This window comes from Theobroma cacao, chromosome 7 (genome assembly GCF_000208745.1).
Source record: "Theobroma cacao cultivar B97-61/B2 chromosome 7, Criollo_cocoa_genome_V2, whole genome shotgun sequence".
NCBI classification, from domain to species: domain Eukaryota; kingdom Viridiplantae; phylum Streptophyta; class Magnoliopsida; order Malvales; family Malvaceae; genus Theobroma; species Theobroma cacao.
Window position 1 is genome coordinate 14,017,587 of NC_030856.1, and position 22,732 is coordinate 14,040,318.

The window sequence follows — 22,732 nt, forward strand, 5'->3', positions numbered from 1 at the left end:
ATATATATATATATATATATATATATATATATATATATATATATATATACATATATAAACACATATACCACCACAGCCTCACCCAGCTCATGTACACTCCTACACCGCACATAGCCGGAGTCATCATGTGCACCCCCACATCGCGCATAGCTAATGCCATCGTGTGCTCTACCACATCGCACACAACTAATGCCATTGTGTGCTCCCCCACATCTCGCACAGGCAATATCATCATTCACACTCCCGCACCCTGTCATCATGGGCATGTGCACTCCTACACCGCACATGCACAGTTATAATTATCACACAATATTAACTATCCATACATAACATACATACATCCACATAATATAAGAGCACAAGGATTCATCATATTACACATTCACAACATACAACGTTTCATCAAGGGTTTGTTCCCATGCAATTTTAAAGAAAAACCAATAAAATATTTCAAGTGGTTCAATCGAGCACATAATCATTTATTCCAAAACATTTTTAATGCAAGTTCACTCACATGTCTTCGTTAATGCTTGTAGATTGACTCCAACTTCGACTAATGCTCCGTGTAGAGGTGTAAGGCCTCGTTGGAACCTTGGTAGATTTGTAATTGAATTCTTTTTCAAAATTTCTCAAGCTATTATAGAAAGTCTCTGTTTCTCTCTCTAAAACACCTAGCTAGTGAGAGAAAGTGTTAAGGTAAGACTTATAAGGGTTTTAAGGTGGAAGAGTAAAAGAGCACAAAGGACTTTGTGAAAAAGTACACAAAAGCATGAAAATTGGGGTTTAACTTGAGAAAGTCATGGAGGTTCTTAAGGAGGCTTCCATGGAAGATAAAGAACATGAAATGGAGAGAAGAGATGAGAAGAAGAAGAAGAAGCTACTGGAAGTTTGAAGAAGCCGCTGGAAATTTTTGATATTTATCCTATAGTTGACTAAAGTTCTTTTTATTTACAAAAATGCCATTCAATAGTTGACTTTGCTTTCTTATTCCACTTGGTTCAAACCTTTTACTCTTTTGACACTAAGAAAAGGTCCATAATAAATTAGAGGTACTCGAGTTCATAAAAACTTAAAATTTTAGACTTGAGACCCAAAATAACCATTTTGCCCCTATCGTGGAAATTATCGTTATTTCTATTCTCTTCACTTATTTCATTATTGAATGCATCACTCATCTATTCCTTAGGCCTACTTAAGCCTTAATAATATAAGAAAACCCACTTCTAGGAGCTCACCAAGGAAAATGACAAAATTACCCCCGTCTGTGTTATCGCATCTACTTCTAGTTTCATATCTATGGAGGTCAAGGTTTTACAATATAACTATTCCATAAGCTACTGCCACTGAAAACAAGCATTATCACACTCGAGTGTTTGGCTCATTAATTGATGTATGATCCCCTTGCCTAAAACGAGTAGGTTTCCAATTTTCTTTCCTCCAAGTATAAAAAAAAAAAAAAACAAGCATCATCAATTGAACAACATATGATGATAAAAAATTTCTTCCTGCAAATTCACTTGATGTATATATTTATAAAAAATTATCATACATTCTTCCTTCATAATTTTTTAGCCCGAGCACATCGCATGGGGCCAATTCTAGTAATGATTTATACTTAATATAGTTACCAAATCCCCTTGGAAATTTTCACAAAAAGTTTTGTAGGTTTTAAACCTAAAAAAATCGAAAAGAAAATAAAATGCTAATTTAAGTAAGAAGGGTGAGAGGCAACTAAAGAGAAATAAAAAGTTTTTTTTTTTTTTAGTTTTCTTTTAAAATTAGTAATATTTATTTTTAAGTCTCTCAAAATTTTAAATCTATTTTTAATGAAGTGCCACCATTTGATGGCTTGACAGTGTATAAAAAATTATACACTATCAGGGCATCAAATATAGCTCCTATATATATTGAGTTAAAGTTTTCAAAAATAAAAATTAGTTGAACTCAAAGCTAGTTTTGAGTTTTAAATAGTCAAGCTTGAGCTCAAGCTCTATAGTTTATTGGCTTCTTGATTACATCACATTACATACCTAATCTTTATAAATAGGCATAATACTTTAAAAATAAAAAATTTCTGAATTATTCAAAATATTTAAATAATTTTTTTATATTATGTTTAATTAAATTCGTATACTTTTATTTTGAACTAAATAGATATTTACAATTTACAGTTGACTAATTATTATTAATCAAATTATTACTTGTTATTTTATATCTGCGTACCATTGGCATGAATGTGTGATCATGTCATTAAACTATATCACCATCCACGATCACATGTCAACATATTATGTATAAGAACTTATTTAACTTAAACTAAAAATATAAAAACTTAATTGAATGTAATAAATAAATAAATATTTATTTGAATCTTTGTTAAGTATTATACCTTTTAAATACAACAAATCTTTCTAACATATAAACACCAGAAAAAGGATAGGCTAAACTATTCAACAAGTATTGTAAATATTTCAATTTTTCAAAAAAAAATTGTTTATTCTTTTATTTTCTCTAAAAATGTTTTTATTTCGCAAATTTCCCTGTATAAGTTCTTATGATGAGAAAAAGTCATGTGACACATGCAATGTTAATAGTGGTTATGTTCATGATCACTTAATAAGTAGATGGCTTGAAAATTGGTTGACAAAAAATTTTATACACAACCAATTTCACCGATTAGAAAAGTCATCTCAATGTCCACATATACAGATGTGGATTAGTCATGAACCTAATAACTAATAAGTTCACCTTATATAAAGGATATCTTTTGATATTTTTATATATAAATAAAAAAATATGCACTTATCTATGTGCAATAAAAAAACTAGAATTCAAACCTTTCCTCTTTAAACCAAAAACGATGACTTTAACTCTTCCTTTTTATTTTGGATACCTTTTCCTTTCAAGAATTTCTTCAATAAATAAGGAATTATCCAGTAATTATTCATATTCGACAACAGCTATTCTAAAGAACCAAAAAGGGTATTTCATGACAAGGATATTGGGTGTCAAAAAACACAAAAAAAAGAAACAATTTAATCACTTCACCTGCATCCAAGCAGCTCCTGGACAAAATGGAGCTTACATTAATGGTAATGGTTGGGTTAAGAGTTATAAGATTTTAGGACTGATCACTACTTTTAGCAAATGTTCCACGCTTTCTCTTCTTACTCCTTTTCTTCAATAATCCTTTCTCCGCTAGTGTCTTTAGTTTCTGCTTTTTACGTTCTTTTACTTTCTCTTCAAACCCATCATCCATCATCTTCATTGTTGCCACACGTTTTGCCTTGCAGACCTGCAAATTTTATATCAACTTCCATAAGATACTGAAAAGACTTGTTCTGTTAATGTTATGTTGATTACATTGAATACCAACTCTTTAGTGTTGCCAGAAGCCACAAACCAGTACAAGTTATTAGCCCTGCAATGCTTATTATATGTGCTACATAACCTGCCTATACAGTGCAGAGAAGAAGGTATATGGCATCCATTTGCAAGTGGTTGTGGGTGCATCCCCTTCCTAATCATAGTACATATTTGATATGTAGGTGGTCGAGCTAACAACGTAGGTAGTCAAGTTAACAAGGCAGACCTACTAGAGTTAACAAGGCAGGCCTACTAGCGTCAATACATGGACCAGAGGCATCCTTATGCAGAAGCAGAACTCAAAATAAATGAGTAGGACAAACTCTGGTTCCTAAATCAAAAACACATGATCTCTAGGCATATTAACGCATAGTTCTAACAGAATTTACCATGTATTTCAACCTAAGAGCATTAGGTGCAATTGCTTATGCAGGTCACATACTGCCAATTAATGAAGATTGATATGTCCATGTGAATAGCAATGGAATTTAAGCAGAACACTACTGAATTACATGTAAAATAACAATCCAAGAAGACTAGGCAAGCAACAAAAGGAAGAATCTAACAGATCAAACCTTTGTAAAATCGGAAAGGACTTCATTCTCTTTGCACTCAAAATTTTCCAATTGTTTTCCCAGTTCAGCTTCTATCTCATGAACAAGATCCACATCATTCTGCAAATCACATTCCTCTGGTAAGGAAATTGAGCAAAATCAAGAACCAGAGACCCCATAATAGTAAAGGCATCTCTATTAGGTCTGAAAAAGACTAGATAATTCATAAACCATGATACATACTTTATTCATTAAGACATTGAAACACATACGAACACATCATTGTTGGGAAGGGGAAGGGGGTTTTGGGGGGGGGGGGTGTTGATGGACAAGTGAGAAGGGGACATGTTTTTATCAGTAAGTTCCAAATCTGAGAGTCAAAGAGTGGGAAGAAAAGGCTTTATTTATTAACGGGGTTCTAACTTAAATCAATTTCAGTTGAGTTGCTTCCTTATCTAGATAAAATTCTATGTTAAAAATAGAAATTCTGCAGTGACCACATATAGAGCTGATACCAAAGGAAACTTGTGAGGACTATCATCTATGGATTATCTTATAGACATGACAATCCTCTGAAAGGCATACAACACAAGTAAAGAAGCATGCCATTAGGTTCAGTGCATCATGTGTGAAAAAAAAAAAATAGCACTCTAAGGTCTTTAGAATTTTGAAGTCAAACAGACAAATTCCTGGCAAGTAAAGAATACATGAGGCAAGTCATTTGCAGAAGTCATTTCTAAAGTTATTTTTCAGTAAAATTTATAGAAAAACCATTCTAAGCTGCTCTCCAGGGTCCAAAAACACTCAAAGAACCATGAAAAACCAGTTTCAATCAACTACCACTTCCTACTAACCTCAGTAACAAAGCTCACAGCCAATCCTCCTCTTCCAGCTCTTGCAGTTCGCCCCACACGATGAACATAATCTCTAGGATACCTGAAGTAGGTGGCAGCTGAATTTTAGTTCCCAAGAAAACTTTAGAGAAACTAGAAATTAAGAAAAACCCTTATTGAATATAACCTTGGAAGATCATAATTTATGACAAGATCAACAGTAGGAATGTCTAAACCACGGCTGGCAACATCAGTAGAGAGCAGTATAGAAACACGTCCAGATTTAAAATGCTGCACTGCAGAAAGCCTTAGAGCCTGTGATTTTAATGAATGCAAAGCTGCTGCCTCCACTTCAAGCTCTTCTAATAATAAACTTAAAAGGTGACAATCTCTGCAACCACATTTTAAAGAATAAAAGGTAAATGTCAACAAAAGGATGTATGAAGAATTAAATATCTTTTTTACTAGACAGCAAACCTACCATACAAAACCTGCCAGGAAAAAGCATGTCCTGAAGCATCTAATTCGGCAAACAGTAAAAAGAACATATGCCACACAAATCGTTGCAAAGACAATAAAAATGTCCAGAAAAGAAAAAGAAAAAAGAAAAAAAGAAATGGGCAACATGTCCATGCCAAGATTCTATAGCTAAGTAAGATGCAGAACTGGCAGAGAAAGAGCTAGAAAATAGAGAGAACTATACTGGAAAGAAATCAGAATAAAAGGATTTGTGGAGATTGGGAGACAGATCAGAGAAATGAGAGAAAGAAAAGAGCAAGTAAGGCAAAGGCTTTCTCAATTCATTAATCCCTATAACACCAAGGTGGACAAGAGCATCGCACTCAACACCTGCACAAATGCTGATAGGACAGCTTCCCTCTTTTGTCCCCCAACTCCATTTTGAAGTTTAGATGACAACAATAAAACCACTAATTAGAGAAAGGAGAGTATCATAATTTCCAATCATCATCAATGTCTGCTTGATCCTTTCAAGAACTTGCATGCCAACCCATTGAAACATTTCCAATCTTCCAAAAACTTGGACTTAATGTATGTTTGATCTTTTCCTGATCATTTCAACAACAGTTCTGTATCCAATGTATAAGTTACATTACATTATAGATGTACTATCAGAATTCTATATTCTGTCTCCTAGTATTCCTACAAAGATCATGACTGTAATTAAGGTTTTGAATGGTTAGCTTGCTTCTTCTTCTTAAAGCAATTTGCATTCCTAACTAGTCCCAAGGAAAGGTCACCCATTCTCAGGGAAGTAATGCATTACTAGAACACAGTTTAACTCTCTGAAAGTAAGTTTATTCAACTGGAAGGAGAATGATGCTCTCCTCCCATTCTCAATCAAAGCATGATCACGACACAGGTCAAAGTTTAAAAGTTTCTATTAGCATGAAATGCACAGTTGGCATAACTTTAAAGTTGCAATTCTAGATTAGGGGCTTATTAGGGCCATGTGATATAGTTTTCTCATTCTGACTGGTTAAACACTGATTTGTATTCAGACTTCCATGTGATCAAATTTGCACTCAACATTTTTCGGTGATTTCAAATTTCAAGGGAGGTAGTCCAGGAGCCTTACTATGGTAGTTTTTCATATACAACATCCTCTATTTGCAGATATCACCTTCAAAAGTTAGTTTTATTATATGTAGGTTCCTTACTTTTCTCCTTTCACTAACACAAAATGGCGAAAAAATCAAGCCTTTCTCCTTGCCCAAGCACAATTATTTATCATAAATCTCCCCTCAAGTTGGATTCAGTTTTAAGAGATACTGCATAGTAAAGCAGACGAAAGAGAGTGCAGGGGAAGGGGTAGGAGAGTTGAAGACCATGAAAGTTATAGACAAATGAAAAACAAAAATTGACTACATATAATATTTTAAAGATATACTAATGACAAAAAGAATCAAAATTGAAGTAACATCTACTAGTGGAATTTGGTACAGAGCTTGAACTAAGATTGCAGCTATTAGCACATTAAGAAAAAAGAAAACATATTACTGATCCTAAAAAGAAAAAGAAAAAAGAAAAATCAGAATGCATGGCTCAAAAGATTTGTTACCTGCATCTTGAGACAAATATCATGGCTGAGCGGATATTCATCTCTTCCATTTTAGACAAAATATGCACAAGATAAGCATCCTTCACAGTTTTTGGGATGAAAAGATACTGCTGCTTAAGTGTTTCAACTGTCCTGAAGCCTTCATAGGCCTCATAGAAGTATGCCTTGTTGGCAGAAAGCTCAAGCAGTGTTTGCAGATCACCAGTCATTGTTGCAGAAAATAACAAAGTTTGCCGCTTTTTTGGCAAGCATTGGAAAACCACCCTTAATTCATCCTCAAAGCCAACATCCAAAACTCTATCTGCTTCATCCAAAACTAAAAACTAAAACAAAAAATAAGAAATTGTAAATGAGGAACAACTTCAAAAAGAGCATATTTATTTATTAATTTATTTATCACGCAGGGTTTTAAAGAGACTCATGGTTAGAGATACAATCTCAAGTGCTTATTCTGCTTCCCTGACTCATTGCAGGGTGATATAGTTCAATACAATTATCCTGTTCCAATCACTCACTGTGACAATTCTCCCAACAATCTTATTCTAAAAATGTTCTTATTTTCCTATAGAATAAATTCCAATTTCTGAAAATCTCCAAATCTTAAAGTCAACTAATAATAAGCAGATAATATAAATACTTCAGATTCAATCCTAAAATAATGAAATATTTGATTAGACAACCTTATCCATTCCTTAGTCCCCATCATATTACCTGGCATCCTATCTACAGATTATCCAAAATTCCTGACCAGTAAATTGTTCCAAATCATTTATAGCTAATTAATACAAATGAAAAAAATTAATTAATACCAATATCCTAATATGTCCCCAGATTTAACTATTATTTTACCAACAGAATAAACTTGCAAAATAGAAAACATTCTATAATCAATGAGTTCAGAGGTTTTATCCATCATTCTGAAATTTATCAAATGCAAAACAATTTCACTATCTTTTTAATGAAAATCTGGGTCACCAGCCATGCTATCCCCAATTTGGCCAAAATTCCTAGCTAATTGCAGTATGTCATCCAAACTTTAAATCACTCAGAGTTACATTCTAAATTGTCAGTGCCATTTTGAAATAATTATACTACCAGATCATACACTACAAAACAACTCTCATCATAATTCAATCAGTGCAATAACAAACTACACCACTTTCCACTTTGTGAACTGGCTACATAGGCATTCTGCTTTATTTAGTACCATGTCTTTAGTAAGATAAGTAGATGTAAAGTCTAACTTGAACATCACCACAGTTCTATTTATAGTAATAGCTAAAACGCTAAATGTGTGACCAAATTTCACAATAACAAATTTTCAACAACATGACCACGTAGTGGTCCATTTGATTATTTCTTTTGCTAATTGCTTTCTACTCCCCAAAAATTGCCAAAAAGAAAACAGCAAAGACTAGAAAGCAAAACTATATTAGATTCAAAATGAGCAAATGAGTAAAAGCTCTTGGACATAATAGTTTCAGGCGATATAAAAAACAAAATTCAATATTTTGTTACTCAAAAAAGTTAAAAATTTTTAATTCTATTTGGTATCCAAATGCATTTTCATTTTTCTGAATACAAAAACAGGTAGCAAACCTATAAAGCAGGAAATGGGGATTTACCTGAGTTCTTTGGAAGACTTTAGGGATATCAGGATTCTCTTCCAGAAAAACCTTAATTCTCCCAGGTGTAGCCACAACCACATGCGGCCTTGAAGCCAAGGCTTTCGCCTGCGTAATCATGTCCATTCCACCCACCACCACCGAACACCTTAAATGCAAACAAGACCCCAGTGCTCTAAACTGCTCCGCCAACTGGAAAGCCAGCTCCCTTGTCGGCGTAATCACCAGCGCAAAAACCCCATACGGATCCTCCGCCAAACGGTGCAATATCGGCAGAGCAAACGCCGCAGTTTTGCCGCTTCCCGTCTGGGCTATCCCCAGCACGTCACGACCGGCAAGTATTTTGGGTATGCAATGGGTTTGGACCGGCGTGGGCTTTCGCATTCCGAGTTCTTTGCATGTTTCGATGGCCCATTCTGCTAAGCCCAGGTCGGAGAAAGCGGTGGTTGCGGCGGCTGCGTCCTCAGAGGCGGAGGAGACTTTTTCTATTTGGGGAGTTTGGGAGTTAGGGTTTTGAGAGGGTTTAGGGGTTTTATTGGGTTTGGGTTTGGGTTTGCGGGGTTTGGAGAAAAGAGGGAAGTTTTTGTCGATTAGAGTTGGAGGGTTGTCATGTTCTCGCTCCTCTTGAATCATGCTAATTTACTGTTTGGACGGAGAGAAAGTGAAAGAAACCTCTGAAAAATTGGGGAGAGGAAGTTGAAAGCTTTTGTTTTTCCTTTTAAAGACCCGGACAGGAAAGGGAACACAAAAACAATGTTTGGGTCGTCACAATGGGAAGTGAGGGAATCTGAATATTTAATCATTCAAAGATCTTCTATAAGAAAGAATCAATCCTAGAGTCAGTAAATAAAAAAACAAAAGCTGGAAAAAGGGATCATATTCGCTCTGTTTATTCTGTTTGGTCCCAAAATTTGGGGAATTTTGTAATTTAATGTTCTTTCCTGGATTTGAAAAATAGTTTGACTTTTGATTTTATAAGTAAAAGAAATTAAAATAAAAAAACAAGGCGGAGGAAATCCCAAAACGGCGTGTTTGGTTTTTATTTACGAAGTTGGAAATTGGCAGAGGCCATGACAAGTGAATGCTTTGAGTCCACTAACTTTTTGGTTCGGTTGGGGTTATGTGTTGTTGGGTACTGAGAAGGAGAAAAGAGGTTTGCGTGTTGGAAACTGAGGTTAGATACAATAAAGGGAAAGCAACCAAAAGAAAAGAGGAAGGAAGAAAGCAATGGAGTCACCATTCAAGGCTTATATAGTGAAGGGGAAGGTGGCTTTGATAACAGGAGGAGGGTCAGGGATTGGTTTTGAGATTTCTACACAGTTTGGGAAACATGGAGCTTCTGTTGCAATCATGGGCCGACGCAAACAAGTCCTTGATTCTGCTGTCTGTGCTCTTCAATCCCTTGGGATCATTGTAAGTATCATATATTCCTTGTTTGATCATCACCATTTCCTCTGTTTTTCTTCGTTCCTTCCTACTTGTTCACAGCTCCTTTTATATTTTGTCTGATCTGTGTTCTTCATCATTTCTTTCCTTTTTTTTTTGGCTTTTTGGGCTTTTCCTATCTGAATTCAGTTCACTCCCTTTCAATTTTATTATATTTATATACACCAGAGGCAGGTATTATTCTTCTTGTTTGAATTCAACTAATCTTTCTTTTTTCTTTTGAATTATATGATCTTGGACTGCACAATTGGAGATAATCGTCTCTAATCTCATAAATTTCGTTCCTCCCTTGTCATGATTGAACATGAGAATTGGAAGTTAGAGTCTTCGACCCTTAAGGACCTTAACCAAAGTTACTTCAGTTCATTTTGTCTCAATGTTTTTGTTCTGTTGCTTATCTTGTAACTAGGGTAATGTTTAATATAAATTCTGCTTGATATGTGTCAGTTTGCTATCTCTATCAAATTGGTTTCAAAAATTAGAAATAGAATGGTGTTTCCTGCTTCGTTCTTCTTGTGCCGTTTTCTCTGCCTTAGGAGTGCACCACATGTTGTACCGGATCATCGAATATGACAAGTGTAGATATCCAATTTTGGTTAGCTATTATTCTTTGAAATATTATACTACAAAATAGAAACAAGCGTGGAACAACTATTTCACATGTTATGCTATAGAATAGGAACAAATGTGTAACAAATATTTCATATAGACAGTGAAAGGAACTTAGAACGAGTGGCAGGGTTCATGAGTTATCTTCATGTTTGAGATGTTTTAGAGAGTTTGGTTTAGTAGCTCAGATATGGAGATAGTTAAGAATACTTTTTCTTGATCTTTTCTTGAAATACATGTATTCACTTTTTTTTTTATTTCTTTCATGCACGTGGCACAGTCTCAAGTGTCACTACTCATCCGTTATCCAAAACTTACGCTCACTACCCAACTACATAGACATTCTCTTAATATCCCATAAGTAGTTATTTAATGTGCTCTTCCATGACAAGCACATTCTCTCACAATTGAACTTCATACCCAATAAACCGTTCTTAAACATATTCTGTCATGATAAGCACGTTTTCTCATAATTGAACGTATTTTCTCAACTGCTCCTAAGAAAGTACTTTTGTTCAATATAGAACTTTAGTGGTTGGGGGCAATAAAACAAAAATCATAAACTTGGCAGAGACTATCATCAAAACTCTCCGAAATATTCTCTTTACTCAGCCCTTTCCATCTACCGTGCTCCGTTGCTTTCTCCACCTTTTCTTATTCCTCACCGCCTACCACCAAAGCACTCTAATCTTTCTTTTTGCCGCCTCTAGTGCATTCCGTTTTGCTTATTACAACATGCCCTCTCTCCCTACCAGAAGAATCCTCTACAACAAGTATTGTTAGAATTGAAGAATTGTTAATAAACAAAAATTGTGCTATGTTCTCCTTTTGAAGTGAGTGCCATATTTGTTAATATTATCCCCTTGATTCATCTCATTAATTGAATAACCTTTCTCCTTATTTAATCACGTGCTACATATGAATATCAATATATTATGTGAAAATGTCATATGCATCACTTGAGGTACGATTTTTAACTTATAATACCCACATACATTCAGCTAGTTTTAATTAATCCCTTAAATCTTTTTGTTGTTCTTTCTCAGTGTTATATGCTCGGTTGATCTTTTTTTCCTTTAGGAGCCAAATTGTGCTTCTTTGGTTGCTGAAAAACTGATAGTTTTAACCAGTCTGATCACTAATGGAAGAAGAAAAAGTTAATAAGCAGCTACTATAGACAATGCTTATGGCAAGATATTCAGAGTTAACGAACTGTAAAATTGTGTGGTGCTCAATGCTCACTTTGGTGCATTAGCTCCAGGTTTCTGATGTTGTAATCCATTCAACTGAATCAATTGCTTTGTCTTTGTGTGTATGTTACTTATCCATTAATTGCCTGCATTTTTCATGATTTTTCATGTTTTCTACTGTCACTGAACATCAGCTGAGATTGCATACACTTACTATTGTTTTTGAAGGCTGTTGGCTTCGAGGGGGATGTTCGCAAGCAGGAAGATGCAAGAAGAGTGGTTGAATCAACTTTCAAGCATTTTGGCCACATTGACATTCTTGTGAATGCTGCTGCTGGCAATTTTCTTGTGTCAGCTGAGGATTTGTCCCCTAATGGGTTTCGAACAGGTACTTGGAGCCTTTCCAACAGGGTTTCTGATGTATACAGGGTCATTTGATGAGAGCAATTTGTAGATTTAGCTCAATGATCTTAGGCCTTATCTACAATGCCTTTTGAAGCTCTAGCAAATTTTTATCTTTTCCTGTACTTGTTTAAAATTTTGTTCTTAACTTCCTCATAGAGTTATTAAGCGAAAAAATATCCTGTTTTTCCCTTTTTATTTTTTTTGAAAAACCCCACCTCAAAAGTTATTAGCAACTACTTTCTTATGATTAGTAACTAGGCCTTCTTTATATAAACGTTTTAGCCAAAGCTTATTCTGACCTACACCTGCAGTTATGGATATTGATTCTGTTGGCACATTTACCATGTGCCATGAAGCACTTAAGTATCTCAAAAAAGGAGGACATGGAAGGAACTCATCTGGGGGGGGAGTGATTTTGAACATTAGTGCTACTTTGCATTATACAGCTGCTTGGTATCAAATACATGTCTCTGCAGCCAAGGTTTGTTGTATAAAATTCTTCCTGTGAGGAATATTTTACTCTTGACTTATACTTATTTGCAGTGTTTTCTTTCTGTTAGGCAGCTGTTGATAGCATTACTAGAAACTTAGCACTTGAGTGGGGAACTGACTATGATATTCGAGTAAATGGTATTGCCCCAGGCCCTATTGGTGATACTCCTGGCATAAGTAAACTTGCACCAGAGGAGATTAATAGCAAAGCTCGAGATTACATGCCATTGTATAAATTAGGGGACAAATGGGATATCGCTATGGCTGCTCTCTATCTTTTCTCAGATGCTGGTGAGTAACCTTGATCCCTGTTCTAGTTATCTCGCCATTACCAATATTTGTCTATATATTAAAGATTCAAGAATCTAATCTTAAACTCACTGATCAATACAACAGTATGATGTGTGAATGTTATCTTTTTCTTGTTTTCTGCATGTTCATATCCAAATCTCAGTCCTGAATTTTCAGAGCCATCGTAATCCATCTTTTTTTTGTCCTTATATTAATCAATTACCATCATATGAAGGTTTAATTTTCATTTTCACTATTAGCTTCAATACATCTGAGCTCAACATATCCAACGCGCTTGATCTGGCTGTACAGTCTTTAGATTACAAGAAATACGCCCATGTTGTCTGATATATTCTGCTATATGCATGTGCATCTGATGTGTTTCACCTTCTCATGGAGTTGGCACTTATTTTAAATGGAAGTATTTCCTTTCCCTCCCCTCATTTGATTCGTATGATCATGGATCCAAAATAAAATAAAGGATGAAAAAAGTTCATGGTGTTGGCACTTAGTCCAGGGAATGATAGTTGGCAGAGTAGCATGCATTTTCTCTTCTTGCCATTGTTTTTCCAGCATTAATAATTTTCTGAGAAAGTTTTAAGCTCTTAATCCGTGTGTATGCAAATTTTAAGGTAAATATGTCAATGGAACTACACTTATAGTCGATGGTGGACATTGGCTGAGCCGGGCTCGCCATATACCGAAAGAGGCAGTCAAGCAGCTGTCTCGGGCAGTCGAAAAGAGATCTAGAGATAAACCAGTTGGAGTTCCAACCAGCAAGCTGTAAACCAAGCTGATGGAGTGATCATCTACATGCTTCAACATATGTGTATAGCTAAAACTATTGTTTTCATATATGAACATTTCAGGGGAGGGCTTTCATGCCTCGTTACAAGCCATCAGTTGATTGAATAAACCTAGAAGCTACTTTACCAAGCTATTGAATTAAGTCTTCTCAAGCTTTTCATGACATGCAGGAAAAAGCTAGTTCTTTTCAAATCAAGAGGGATTGTAGACATTTTATTTTGTTTGGGGTGTTTTTTTATTTTTTTACAACTTGTAATTAAAATTTTTTATTTTTTTATTTTGATCATATAATTGAAAAATATAAAACAATAGAAAATACAAAAGAAAATATATAGAAAATTAAAAATATGAAGAAGTAAAAATAATAGAGAATTGAAAAAATACAAAAGAATGGGAAAATATACAAACAATAATAATAAAAAAGAAAAGAGAATAGAGGCATGGTTTGATAACCTTTTTCAAAATTCGTCCAAATCTTAAGTTGATAATTTTTTATCTAAACACAATTTATCTCTTAATTTGGAGTTAACGCTGTCATAACGTATGAGTTTTAAAACACAATTGTTAAAAGTAAAAGAAGTCATTATATTTAAAAGTGATTAATCACTTAATTGAATTTAATTTTCTTAATGAAGTCTTACTTTTGACTTAGGTTCTTTAAAAAAATAGATTTCAATTTACGAAATAGATTAAGTTTGAAAATATAATTACGTGGAAGTACAATTACGTTTGAGGAAATGATTAACACCTTCACAAGGTCCATTTAAGATGATACTTATTTAATTATCTATTTTTTTTAGTCTTAATAAATGAATTTTATTATAGTATCTTAATTTATTTTCCTTAACTATTTCTCCAATTATCATTTTAAAACAAATAAAATATCCTTTAATATTGAAAATTCAACCAAAATTCCCCAAACCTTTTGATAAAATTTAAAAAGATTTTCTGACCTAAAAATTTTTCAAGAAAAGTATCCATTATAACAGTCTCAAAATTCTATCATTGAAAGATTTTTATTTATTTTATATTAAACATTCATATATGTACAATTTAAATTCTTTATTTACCTATTTTCATATATATAATAATTATTTATAAATAAATTTTTTTCTAAAAATATTTATAAGATTACCTCCCAATCTTTATGGTAAGGTCTCATAATTATTTTTACTCTAAAAAATTTTAAAAAAATTACCCCTTGTAACTTCCCTTAAAAATTTCATTCTAAAAATTTATTTAAATAATTATGAATCGTTATTATTATTATTATTATTATTATTTGATTTTATAGTTTTATTTTATCAATTATGATTTGAAGAACTTTATCCTAACCTAATTACTACCTAAAAAATTATTTTTATTATATTTTATGCATTTTCACTAAAACCAAAAATAAAATAAATAAAGAAAACATGACATGAACAAATAAAACAAGTATCATAAGGATTCAAGCCCATACTTAGTGGGTGGGCTAATAAATATAACTAACAGGCCTACCCAAGACTAGCCCACAGTAGTAAAACCCAAGACCGAACAATCTGCTTCAATCAAAACGATGCCAAACTAGTTATCTATTTAAGTTCCTCTTCTCCCTCTCAAACAACATGATTTCTTCTGATTATAAAAATCCTTTTTCTGAAACCTTAGCTCACTTCTTTTCCCTTTGTTTTTTCTTCACACCGCCATTCTCCCTCTCTCTTTAGAGCTTCTTTGATTCCTCCTGCAACCGCCTTGTTCTATGTCTCCGACCACCGTTTGTTTGTACCCAAACCTCACCAAACTTGACCCACGAAAGCTCCTTAAGCCGTTTTCCTTTTAATTGGAATCATTTTTAAAAATGTATACGATATTCCTGGATTAAACCCCAAAAATTTCAAAACCCAAGAAACCCAAGAACACTCTTTTTGATGATTTCTCTTGTGTGATTTTTTTTCTTTTAACTTGCCTCCCTAATTGCTGCGTTTTTTGGGGGTTTATATAGGTGTTTTCTTCTAATCTTGATTTACTTGTAAAATTTTTATTTTATTTGATTTTGTGGGAATATTTCTTGGTTTAAAATATTTATGTTTGTGGAAGGATTTTAGAGGTTCCATTGGCCTTTTCTCTTTTTGTGATTGATCCTTTTTCCTTTTAATCTTCTTTTATTTTCTTTTGTTCTTTCCAAGTTTTTTTTATTTTGATTTACTTTCACTTTTTGTTTTGTTTGATCTTTATTTGTGATGTTTGTTTCATTTTTTGTAATTACTTTAATGGATTTTGACTTATTTAAGTTATGAACCCATTTGGGTTATGGGTTATGAATCCATTAAGATTATAAGCCCATCATTCCTTAGGTCCAAAAACCAAGTCAAACTAAAATTAAAAATAAAGTGAAATGAAATGAAATTAAACTCATTTAAAGTTAAATAATAAATGAGATTAAGTCTTGGACAAATATGACGTCTACAATTAGTCCTCTTTGGAATAAGGAATTATGCAAAAATATATAAACAACTAATTTTTGCTCAAAATAGTTATAAAAGAACTCAAAACTCCTTGACCAAGGCTCCACAACTTAAAAAGAAATTAGAATTCCTCCTTTAAGACTTTAAAACTTTTTACAACTCCTCTACCGAGGCTCCAAAACTTTTAAATCTCCTCCACCAATGCGTCAAATTTAAAAATGAAATAAAAAACTCAACCATCAAGGCTTTAAACTTTAAAAGAAAATGAGAATCCTTCCACCGGATCTTTAAAACTTTTTACAACTCTTCCACCAAGACTCCAAAACTTTTTAATCTTTTCCATCGAGGCTCTAAATTCCTTCACCAAGGTTTCAATATCTTAAGAATTCTTTCATTGAGGTTTCAATATCTTAAGACTTCCTCCATCAAGGTTCCAATATCTTAAGAATTTTTCTGCCAAGATTCCAATATCTTAAGAATTCCTCCACCAAGCCTTCAAATTCCTCCATCGAGGCTTCAATATCATATGAATTCCTCAACCGAGGCTTCAATATCTTAAGAATTCCTCCACTCAGGCTCTAATATCTTAAAAATTTCTCTACTAAGTTTCCAAAATCTTAAGAATTCTTCCACTGAGGTTCCAATATCTTAAAAATTCCTGCACTAAGGTTCCAAACTTTAGATAAAGCTCCTCCACCAAGGCTTCAAATCTTAAAAAAGGAAATATCATTTCCTAAATGTGTTAGTTCAAGAAGCTTAAGATAAAGAAACCAAGAAAAGAGTGAATTGGTAATTTAAAAAAATTGATTTTTCTTGAAAACAGAAGTAAAGATGAAAACTTTGAAAGCACAACTTAAAAACCCAAGTATGAAAGCTTAAAAGCTGAAGAATAAAGCAAGTAATGAGTATAAAAGAGAAGAGAAAAACTCAATCATGATTTTATAGAGGTTGGATCCTTAAAGCTTACGTCTTTTCCCTTAATAGTACAAGAAGTTTGAATTCGTTATCAACTGCCCTTTTCAACCAGATTCAAGCATAACCTTTACAAGTAACTACTTTTTAAGGATTAATCACTATAATATCTCGTACTTTGATATGGTGACTAATAAAGCTTATTGGATGTCAATTGAGGTTAATTATAATGTTTAAAAGTGATGAAAGATGAAAGAAACAATTGGGATAAAAAATTTCGCACGCGAGAAAATAATAATAAAATAATAATATTTTATCGAGAAAAAATTTATGAGATAAAAAGTGATTCGAAAGTGAATTGAGGCATAATAAGGTATTTTGGATACCAAGGAGACGAGAAAATTTTTGGAATAAAAAAATATTTTATGAATAAAATAATACTAAAATATTAATATTTTATTCAGTGTCAAAATTTTCCATGAATGAGGAGTATATGATCAGTCTAAGTGGGGGAGAAAAAGAATGAGAAAATTTTGGAGAAAAAAATGATGTTAATGGGGCCGCGTGTCTTTATTAAGTAAAGATAGCGTGGGTAAATAAATATTTTAAATATTACGGGGACATCGCGTTGGAGTACAAACTTCATACTTTGTTTGTACATGTGTAGAAGAAGATAATAAAAGGAAGTTGGAGTAAAATGAGTGTTGGGAGGACTAAATTAAAATGGAAAGAAACAAAAAGGGCAAAACGATAATTTTATGTGAAATTTGGTCAAAGCTTCCAAAGGAAGCTTTGACCCTGATTTTTTTCAGCCCAAAACCGTTCTTATCTCCTTCAGCAAGATATTTCTTCTTAATTCTTGAAGCTTCCAACGCCATTCTCTCATTCTCCCATGGAAAGTTAATTTTCTTTCATTTTCTTTCCATTTCCTTTATCTTCTTGCTTCTTTCTTCTCCCAACTTCTTATGCACCAAAGTTACAACTTCTTATGCACCAAAGTTACAACTTCTAAGCCCAATTTCCAGCACATACAAACCCTAGGAGAAGAAGAAAGAAGGAGAGAAAGGAAGAAAAAGCTTGGTTTTGGTGATTCAAGTAAGGAACGATAAGAATTCTTGTTTTTGGCTTGAGTAGTTTTTGAAAATGAGTTAGTGACTTAGAGAAATGTCTTGTGGCAGCAAAGATTGGCTTGATTGGAGAAAAATTGGTAACATGTAAGCCAATAAACCCATGGGTACATGAATGACTCAAAATGGAAAAGGAAAACAGTAAGCTTAACACTATGTTTTAAAGCCTATGGTTAGTTGAATATTGTGAGGCATTATGGTTGTTGAAAGGATTTATTTGCCTAAGCTAGTTGAAAATTATTAAGATTGTTTGACATGTTGTTTGAAAGAAATGAAAAAGGAATATTGTGGATGGAGGATTGAGAAACAAAGTATTGAAAGTAAGATAGATAACGATGTATGTAAACTAGGAAATAATTGAGTGAAAGTAAGAATGATTGTGTCACGACCCGGTACTCCCCTCGAGCCCGTGACAACCGTCGCGGTACCCCGATGATACTCATTTCCCGAAATGCCAACACAATAACAATATGACATAAGCCATTAATTTAAACAATCAAATTGCCACAATTAACAGTCTCAGTGTACTCTATTTTTCAAAATCATTATTAATTTCAAAACAATTTATAAATTAATTTCATTGGAACACCTTTATTCATAAAACATGAAAATTTACCTTTTTAAATCCATTTTTCCATAGAATTCATGAATCATCTAAAAACCACCCTAGATAATTAAAATGACAGTAAGTTTACTCACAATGTCTAGAATGCAGACTTTCGAAGTACTCTGTCTACTAGTCCTCGGATGCAATTTCCTTGCCTTTATCGAAGGACTCACCACCTTGACACAGTACAAAATCAGAAAATTCACCACATTGATACTAAATTGAAATTAAACTAATTTAGACTACTAATACATGATATGGAATGCAAAAATGTCCGAATAGCCGTTTAAATACGGTATTCAACCTAATTCACACTATTCTCGGTGTATTTGGCTAAAACCTCCAATTTAACTCCAAATCGATTTCTTTCACTTTCTACACTCCAATTATACTTAAAATACCTCAATGACTGTGAATATAATTCAATTTATCAGTCCGAACCATAAATCGCACATGTCTATATATTAGGTAAAAATTCAGATTTTCATACCAAAATTTTCCATTAAATTTCTAGCCTCACCAATCATTAAACATCACCAAAATATCATGAAATATCATCAATTTCAGGCTCAATGTCCTCCCTAGAAAATTCGGCCTCTTGTGAGTTTGTGAAGAACAAAGTGATTTATTGCTAGATTTTCATACTTTCCATTACTAAACAACCAAAAAACACTTAATGAACTTGAAATCTAGCAAAATCAATGGTCAAAACCTCTCCTCTCAAATTTGGCCAGCATGGGTTCATCATGAAAACTTGAGTTCTAAGCATGGAAAATGAAAAAGAAAGCATGGGTAGTGTAAATCACAAGATAAAATCACAAAAATTTACCTTTATTAGCTTAATCCCTTGAAATCTCACACTTTTTCTTCAATTTCCCACATAGGTTTTGTTCTTTCTTTGTTCTTCTTCACTTCATGCTTTGGCCGGCCATAATGAAGAAAATAGGCTGATTTTTGCTGATTTTAAAGCTAAAAAAAATAAATGTATATTAACATGCCATACTTCACCATTTCATTGGCTCATTTTTATTTCTTAACTATTAAGCTTTCTCTCTCCACCATATAAATCCCTTCAATTAGTTACGATAAAATTGGGTAAAATCCATGTGCTGGACAAGTGTCGGGTGTGTAAAATTACAATTTTGCCCCTAGAATGGCAAAATTACCATTTTAACCTTATGCTCCGAAAAATGTCAGGATCACAAATTTTTTTCATTTCTCAACCTCAAATCATACTCCAATACTCAAATCATACTCCAATAAGTCAAATGGGGCTAAAAAATCTTTTCTTAAAGTTCTCATTTTGTCCTTAAATGGTAAATGACCATTTTACCCCTCGATAGTAAAAATTTCAATTTGACTCCAAATTGATCCTCAAACTCCGAATTACCATTTTGAGTCATCCTTGGACTATGAAGCTCTTAATTTCACCTTAAAATTCCTATTTGATCTAGTTTGAGGCTTAAATCAACTTTGTTGTATCTCTAGGTACAATACCTACTTTTGTAAATTTTTCGAGACTCTTCTAGCATGCAATCATACTATCATCACATGTATATCATGATAAGTATTTTATAAGGTCAGACTTTACAGCACTACCCTCCTTAAAATAAAATTTTGACCTCAAAATTTCACTTACCGAATTTAAAGAAAAGATATGGATATTAGTTTCTCATCTGGTGCTCGACTTCCCACGTCATCTCTTTCATTTGAGCATTTTTCCACAATACTTTCACCATTGGAATGCTCTTGTTCCTTAGCACTCGATCCTTTCGATCTAGAATATGTACAAGCTACACCTAGAACTTCAAATCTTCATGCAATTCAATGGGAGGTGTCTCTAGAATGTGAAAGGGATCAGGAACATACTTTTTCAACATCGAGACATGGAAGACATTATGAATTCGGTCTAACTCCGGGGTAATTCAAGTCTGTAAGCCACTGGCCCAATCCTTTCAATCATACGAAAGGGTCCAATGTATCTCGGATTGAGCTTTCCCCGCTTCGCGAATCGAATCACACCTTTTATTACCCAATAAAATACCATAATTCATCATAATAATATAATCAAATAAGATTTAATATTTCAAAATTTTCAAATTATTACCTTTCCAAGGAGAAACCTTAAGAAAAACTTTATCGTCGACTTCAAACTCCAAATCTTTCCTTCGTTTATGAGAATAACTCTTCTGCCTATCTTGAGCTGTCTTTAACCGCTCTATGATAACCTTGATTTTGTCATTTGTCAGATCAATCAATTCCACATTCACTAATTTCTTCTCACCCACTTCATCCCAACAGAGCAGAGTTCGGCACTTCCTTCCATACAAAGCCTCATATGGTGCCATCCTAATACTAGACCAAAAACTGTTATTATACGCGAACTCCACCAACGGCAAGTGTCTGTCCCAACTCCCAATGAAGTCAATGACACAAGCCTGTAACATATCCTCCAAGGTCTGAATAGTTCTCTCAGATTGACGATCAGTTTGCGGATGAAAGGCAGTACTAAATCTCAATTTAGTTTCGAGAGCTTCCTGAAATTTCAGCCAAAATCGAGAAGTAAATTGAGGGTCTCAATCTGACACAATAGAAACTGGAACTCCATGTAATCTCACAACCTCATCTATATAAAGTCTTGCTAGCCTCTCGATAAAATACGTGCTATGGATAGCCAAGAAATGACCGGACTTAGTCAATCTATCCACAATCACCCAAATAGCATCCTTTCCACTCTGTGTCCGCAGCAAACCCAATACAAAGTCCATAGTCATGTGTTCCCACTTCCATTCAGGAATCGGTAAAGGCTGAAGAGTACCTGATGGTTTTTGATGCTCCGCCTTGATCTGTTGGCATGTGAGACATTTCGCTACAAACTCTGCTATGTCTCATTTCATACCCGACCACCAATAACTTTCTTTAATAGTCCGATACATCTTGGTACTTCCGGGATGTAAAGCATAAGCGGAAGAATGAGCTTCCTCTAAAATAGCTCGTCTCAACTGATCATCCTTAGGGACACAAATTCGGTCTCTAAGCATCAAAGTACCATCATCATTGAGTCTAAACTCACTAGTTTCTCCATCTTGCAGCTTTTGAACTTCCTGCTTTAACAAATTATCAGATTTCTGCAATTCTCTGATCTGATTCAACAATGAAGGTCTCACAACGAAACTAGCAAGTAGGGTTCCATCCTCACCATTATTCAACTGGATCCCTAGAGATTTCATCTCAAGTAATATCGAAAAATAAGAACTCCGAAGTGTTGCTAACGACGATGAGGATTTACGACTTAAGGCATCCGCTACAACATTTGCCTTTCCAAGGTAATAATCAATCACCAAGTCATAATCCTTAATCAACTCTAACCATCGTCTCTGTCTCAAGTTAAGCTCTTTCTGGGTAAGTAAATATTTCAAACTTTCATAATCAGTAAAAATTCGACAACGCTCACCATATAAATAATGTCTCCAAATCTTCAGTGTGAAGACTACTGCTGCTAACTCCAAGTCATGAGTAGGGTAATTTGTCTCATGCTTCTTTAACTGCCGAGAAGCATAAGCTATTACTTTCTCATCCTGCATCAATACACACCCTAATCCCAACTTAGATGCATTACTGTATACCACAAAGTCTGTTCCATTAACAGGAAGTGTTAAAACGGGAGCGGAGGTTAACCGGTTTTTCAACTCCTGAAATCGATTCTCACAAACATCATCTCATTCAAACTTAACTCCTTTACGAGTTAAACGAGTCAGAGGAGCTGCTATTAATGAAAATCCCTGCACAAATCTCCGACAATAACCAGCTAAGCCAAGAAAACTACGAATCTCTGTTACCGTTCTTGGTTGCTCCCATTGTAAGATTGCCTCAATCTTCTTGGGATCGACATAAACTCCTGCTCCGGACATCACATGTCCCAAGAAAACCACTTCCTTTAA

General features: G+C 34.0%; 2 protein-coding genes across 2 annotated transcripts; one reads left to right on the forward strand and one right to left on the reverse strand.

Annotated features, from left to right (window-relative positions):
• LOC18594889 (DEAD-box ATP-dependent RNA helicase 36) lies at positions 2,846 to 9,395 on the reverse strand. Its single transcript, XM_018125131.1, has 6 exons — positions 8,459 to 9,395; positions 6,834 to 7,156; positions 4,941 to 5,144; positions 4,775 to 4,856; positions 3,942 to 4,040; positions 2,846 to 3,295 (listed from the first exon to the last, which is right to left on the reverse strand). The coding sequence occupies exons 1-6, from the start codon at positions 9,089 to 9,091 to the stop codon at positions 3,122 to 3,124; spliced, it is 1,515 nt and encodes a 504-aa protein (XP_017980620.1). The 5' UTR covers positions 9,092 to 9,395; the 3' UTR covers positions 2,846 to 3,121.
• On the forward strand, positions 9,510 to 13,942 carry LOC18594888 (peroxisomal 2,4-dienoyl-CoA reductase). Its single transcript, XM_007022557.2, has 5 exons — positions 9,510 to 9,871; positions 11,932 to 12,091; positions 12,420 to 12,589; positions 12,669 to 12,891; positions 13,524 to 13,942. Exons 1-5 carry the CDS (start codon positions 9,686 to 9,688, stop codon positions 13,676 to 13,678), a joined length of 894 nt encoding a protein of 297 aa, XP_007022619.2. The 5' UTR covers positions 9,510 to 9,685; the 3' UTR covers positions 13,679 to 13,942.

Coding starts and splice junctions, on each gene's coding strand:
- LOC18594889 (XM_018125131.1), bottom strand. CDS start 9,091: ATGATTCAAGAGGAGCGAGAACATGACAACCCTCCAACTCTAATCGAC. Junction 7,157..8,458: donor AAGTCTTCCAAAGAACTCAG/GTAAATCCCCAT, acceptor TTTTTGTTTTAG/TTTTTAGTTTTGGATGAAGC. Junction 4,041..4,774: donor CTGTGAGCTTTGTTACTGAG/GTTAGTAGGAAG, acceptor TGTGATTTGCAG/AATGATGTGGATCTTGTTCA.
- LOC18594888 (XM_007022557.2), top strand. CDS start 9,686: ATGGAGTCACCATTCAAGGCTTATATAGTGAAGGGGAAGGTGGCTTTG. Junction 9,872..11,931: donor TTCAATCCCTTGGGATCATT/GTAAGTATCATA, acceptor TTGTTTTTGAAG/GCTGTTGGCTTCGAGGGGGA. Junction 12,092..12,419: donor CCCTAATGGGTTTCGAACAG/GTACTTGGAGCC, acceptor CTACACCTGCAG/TTATGGATATTGATTCTGTT.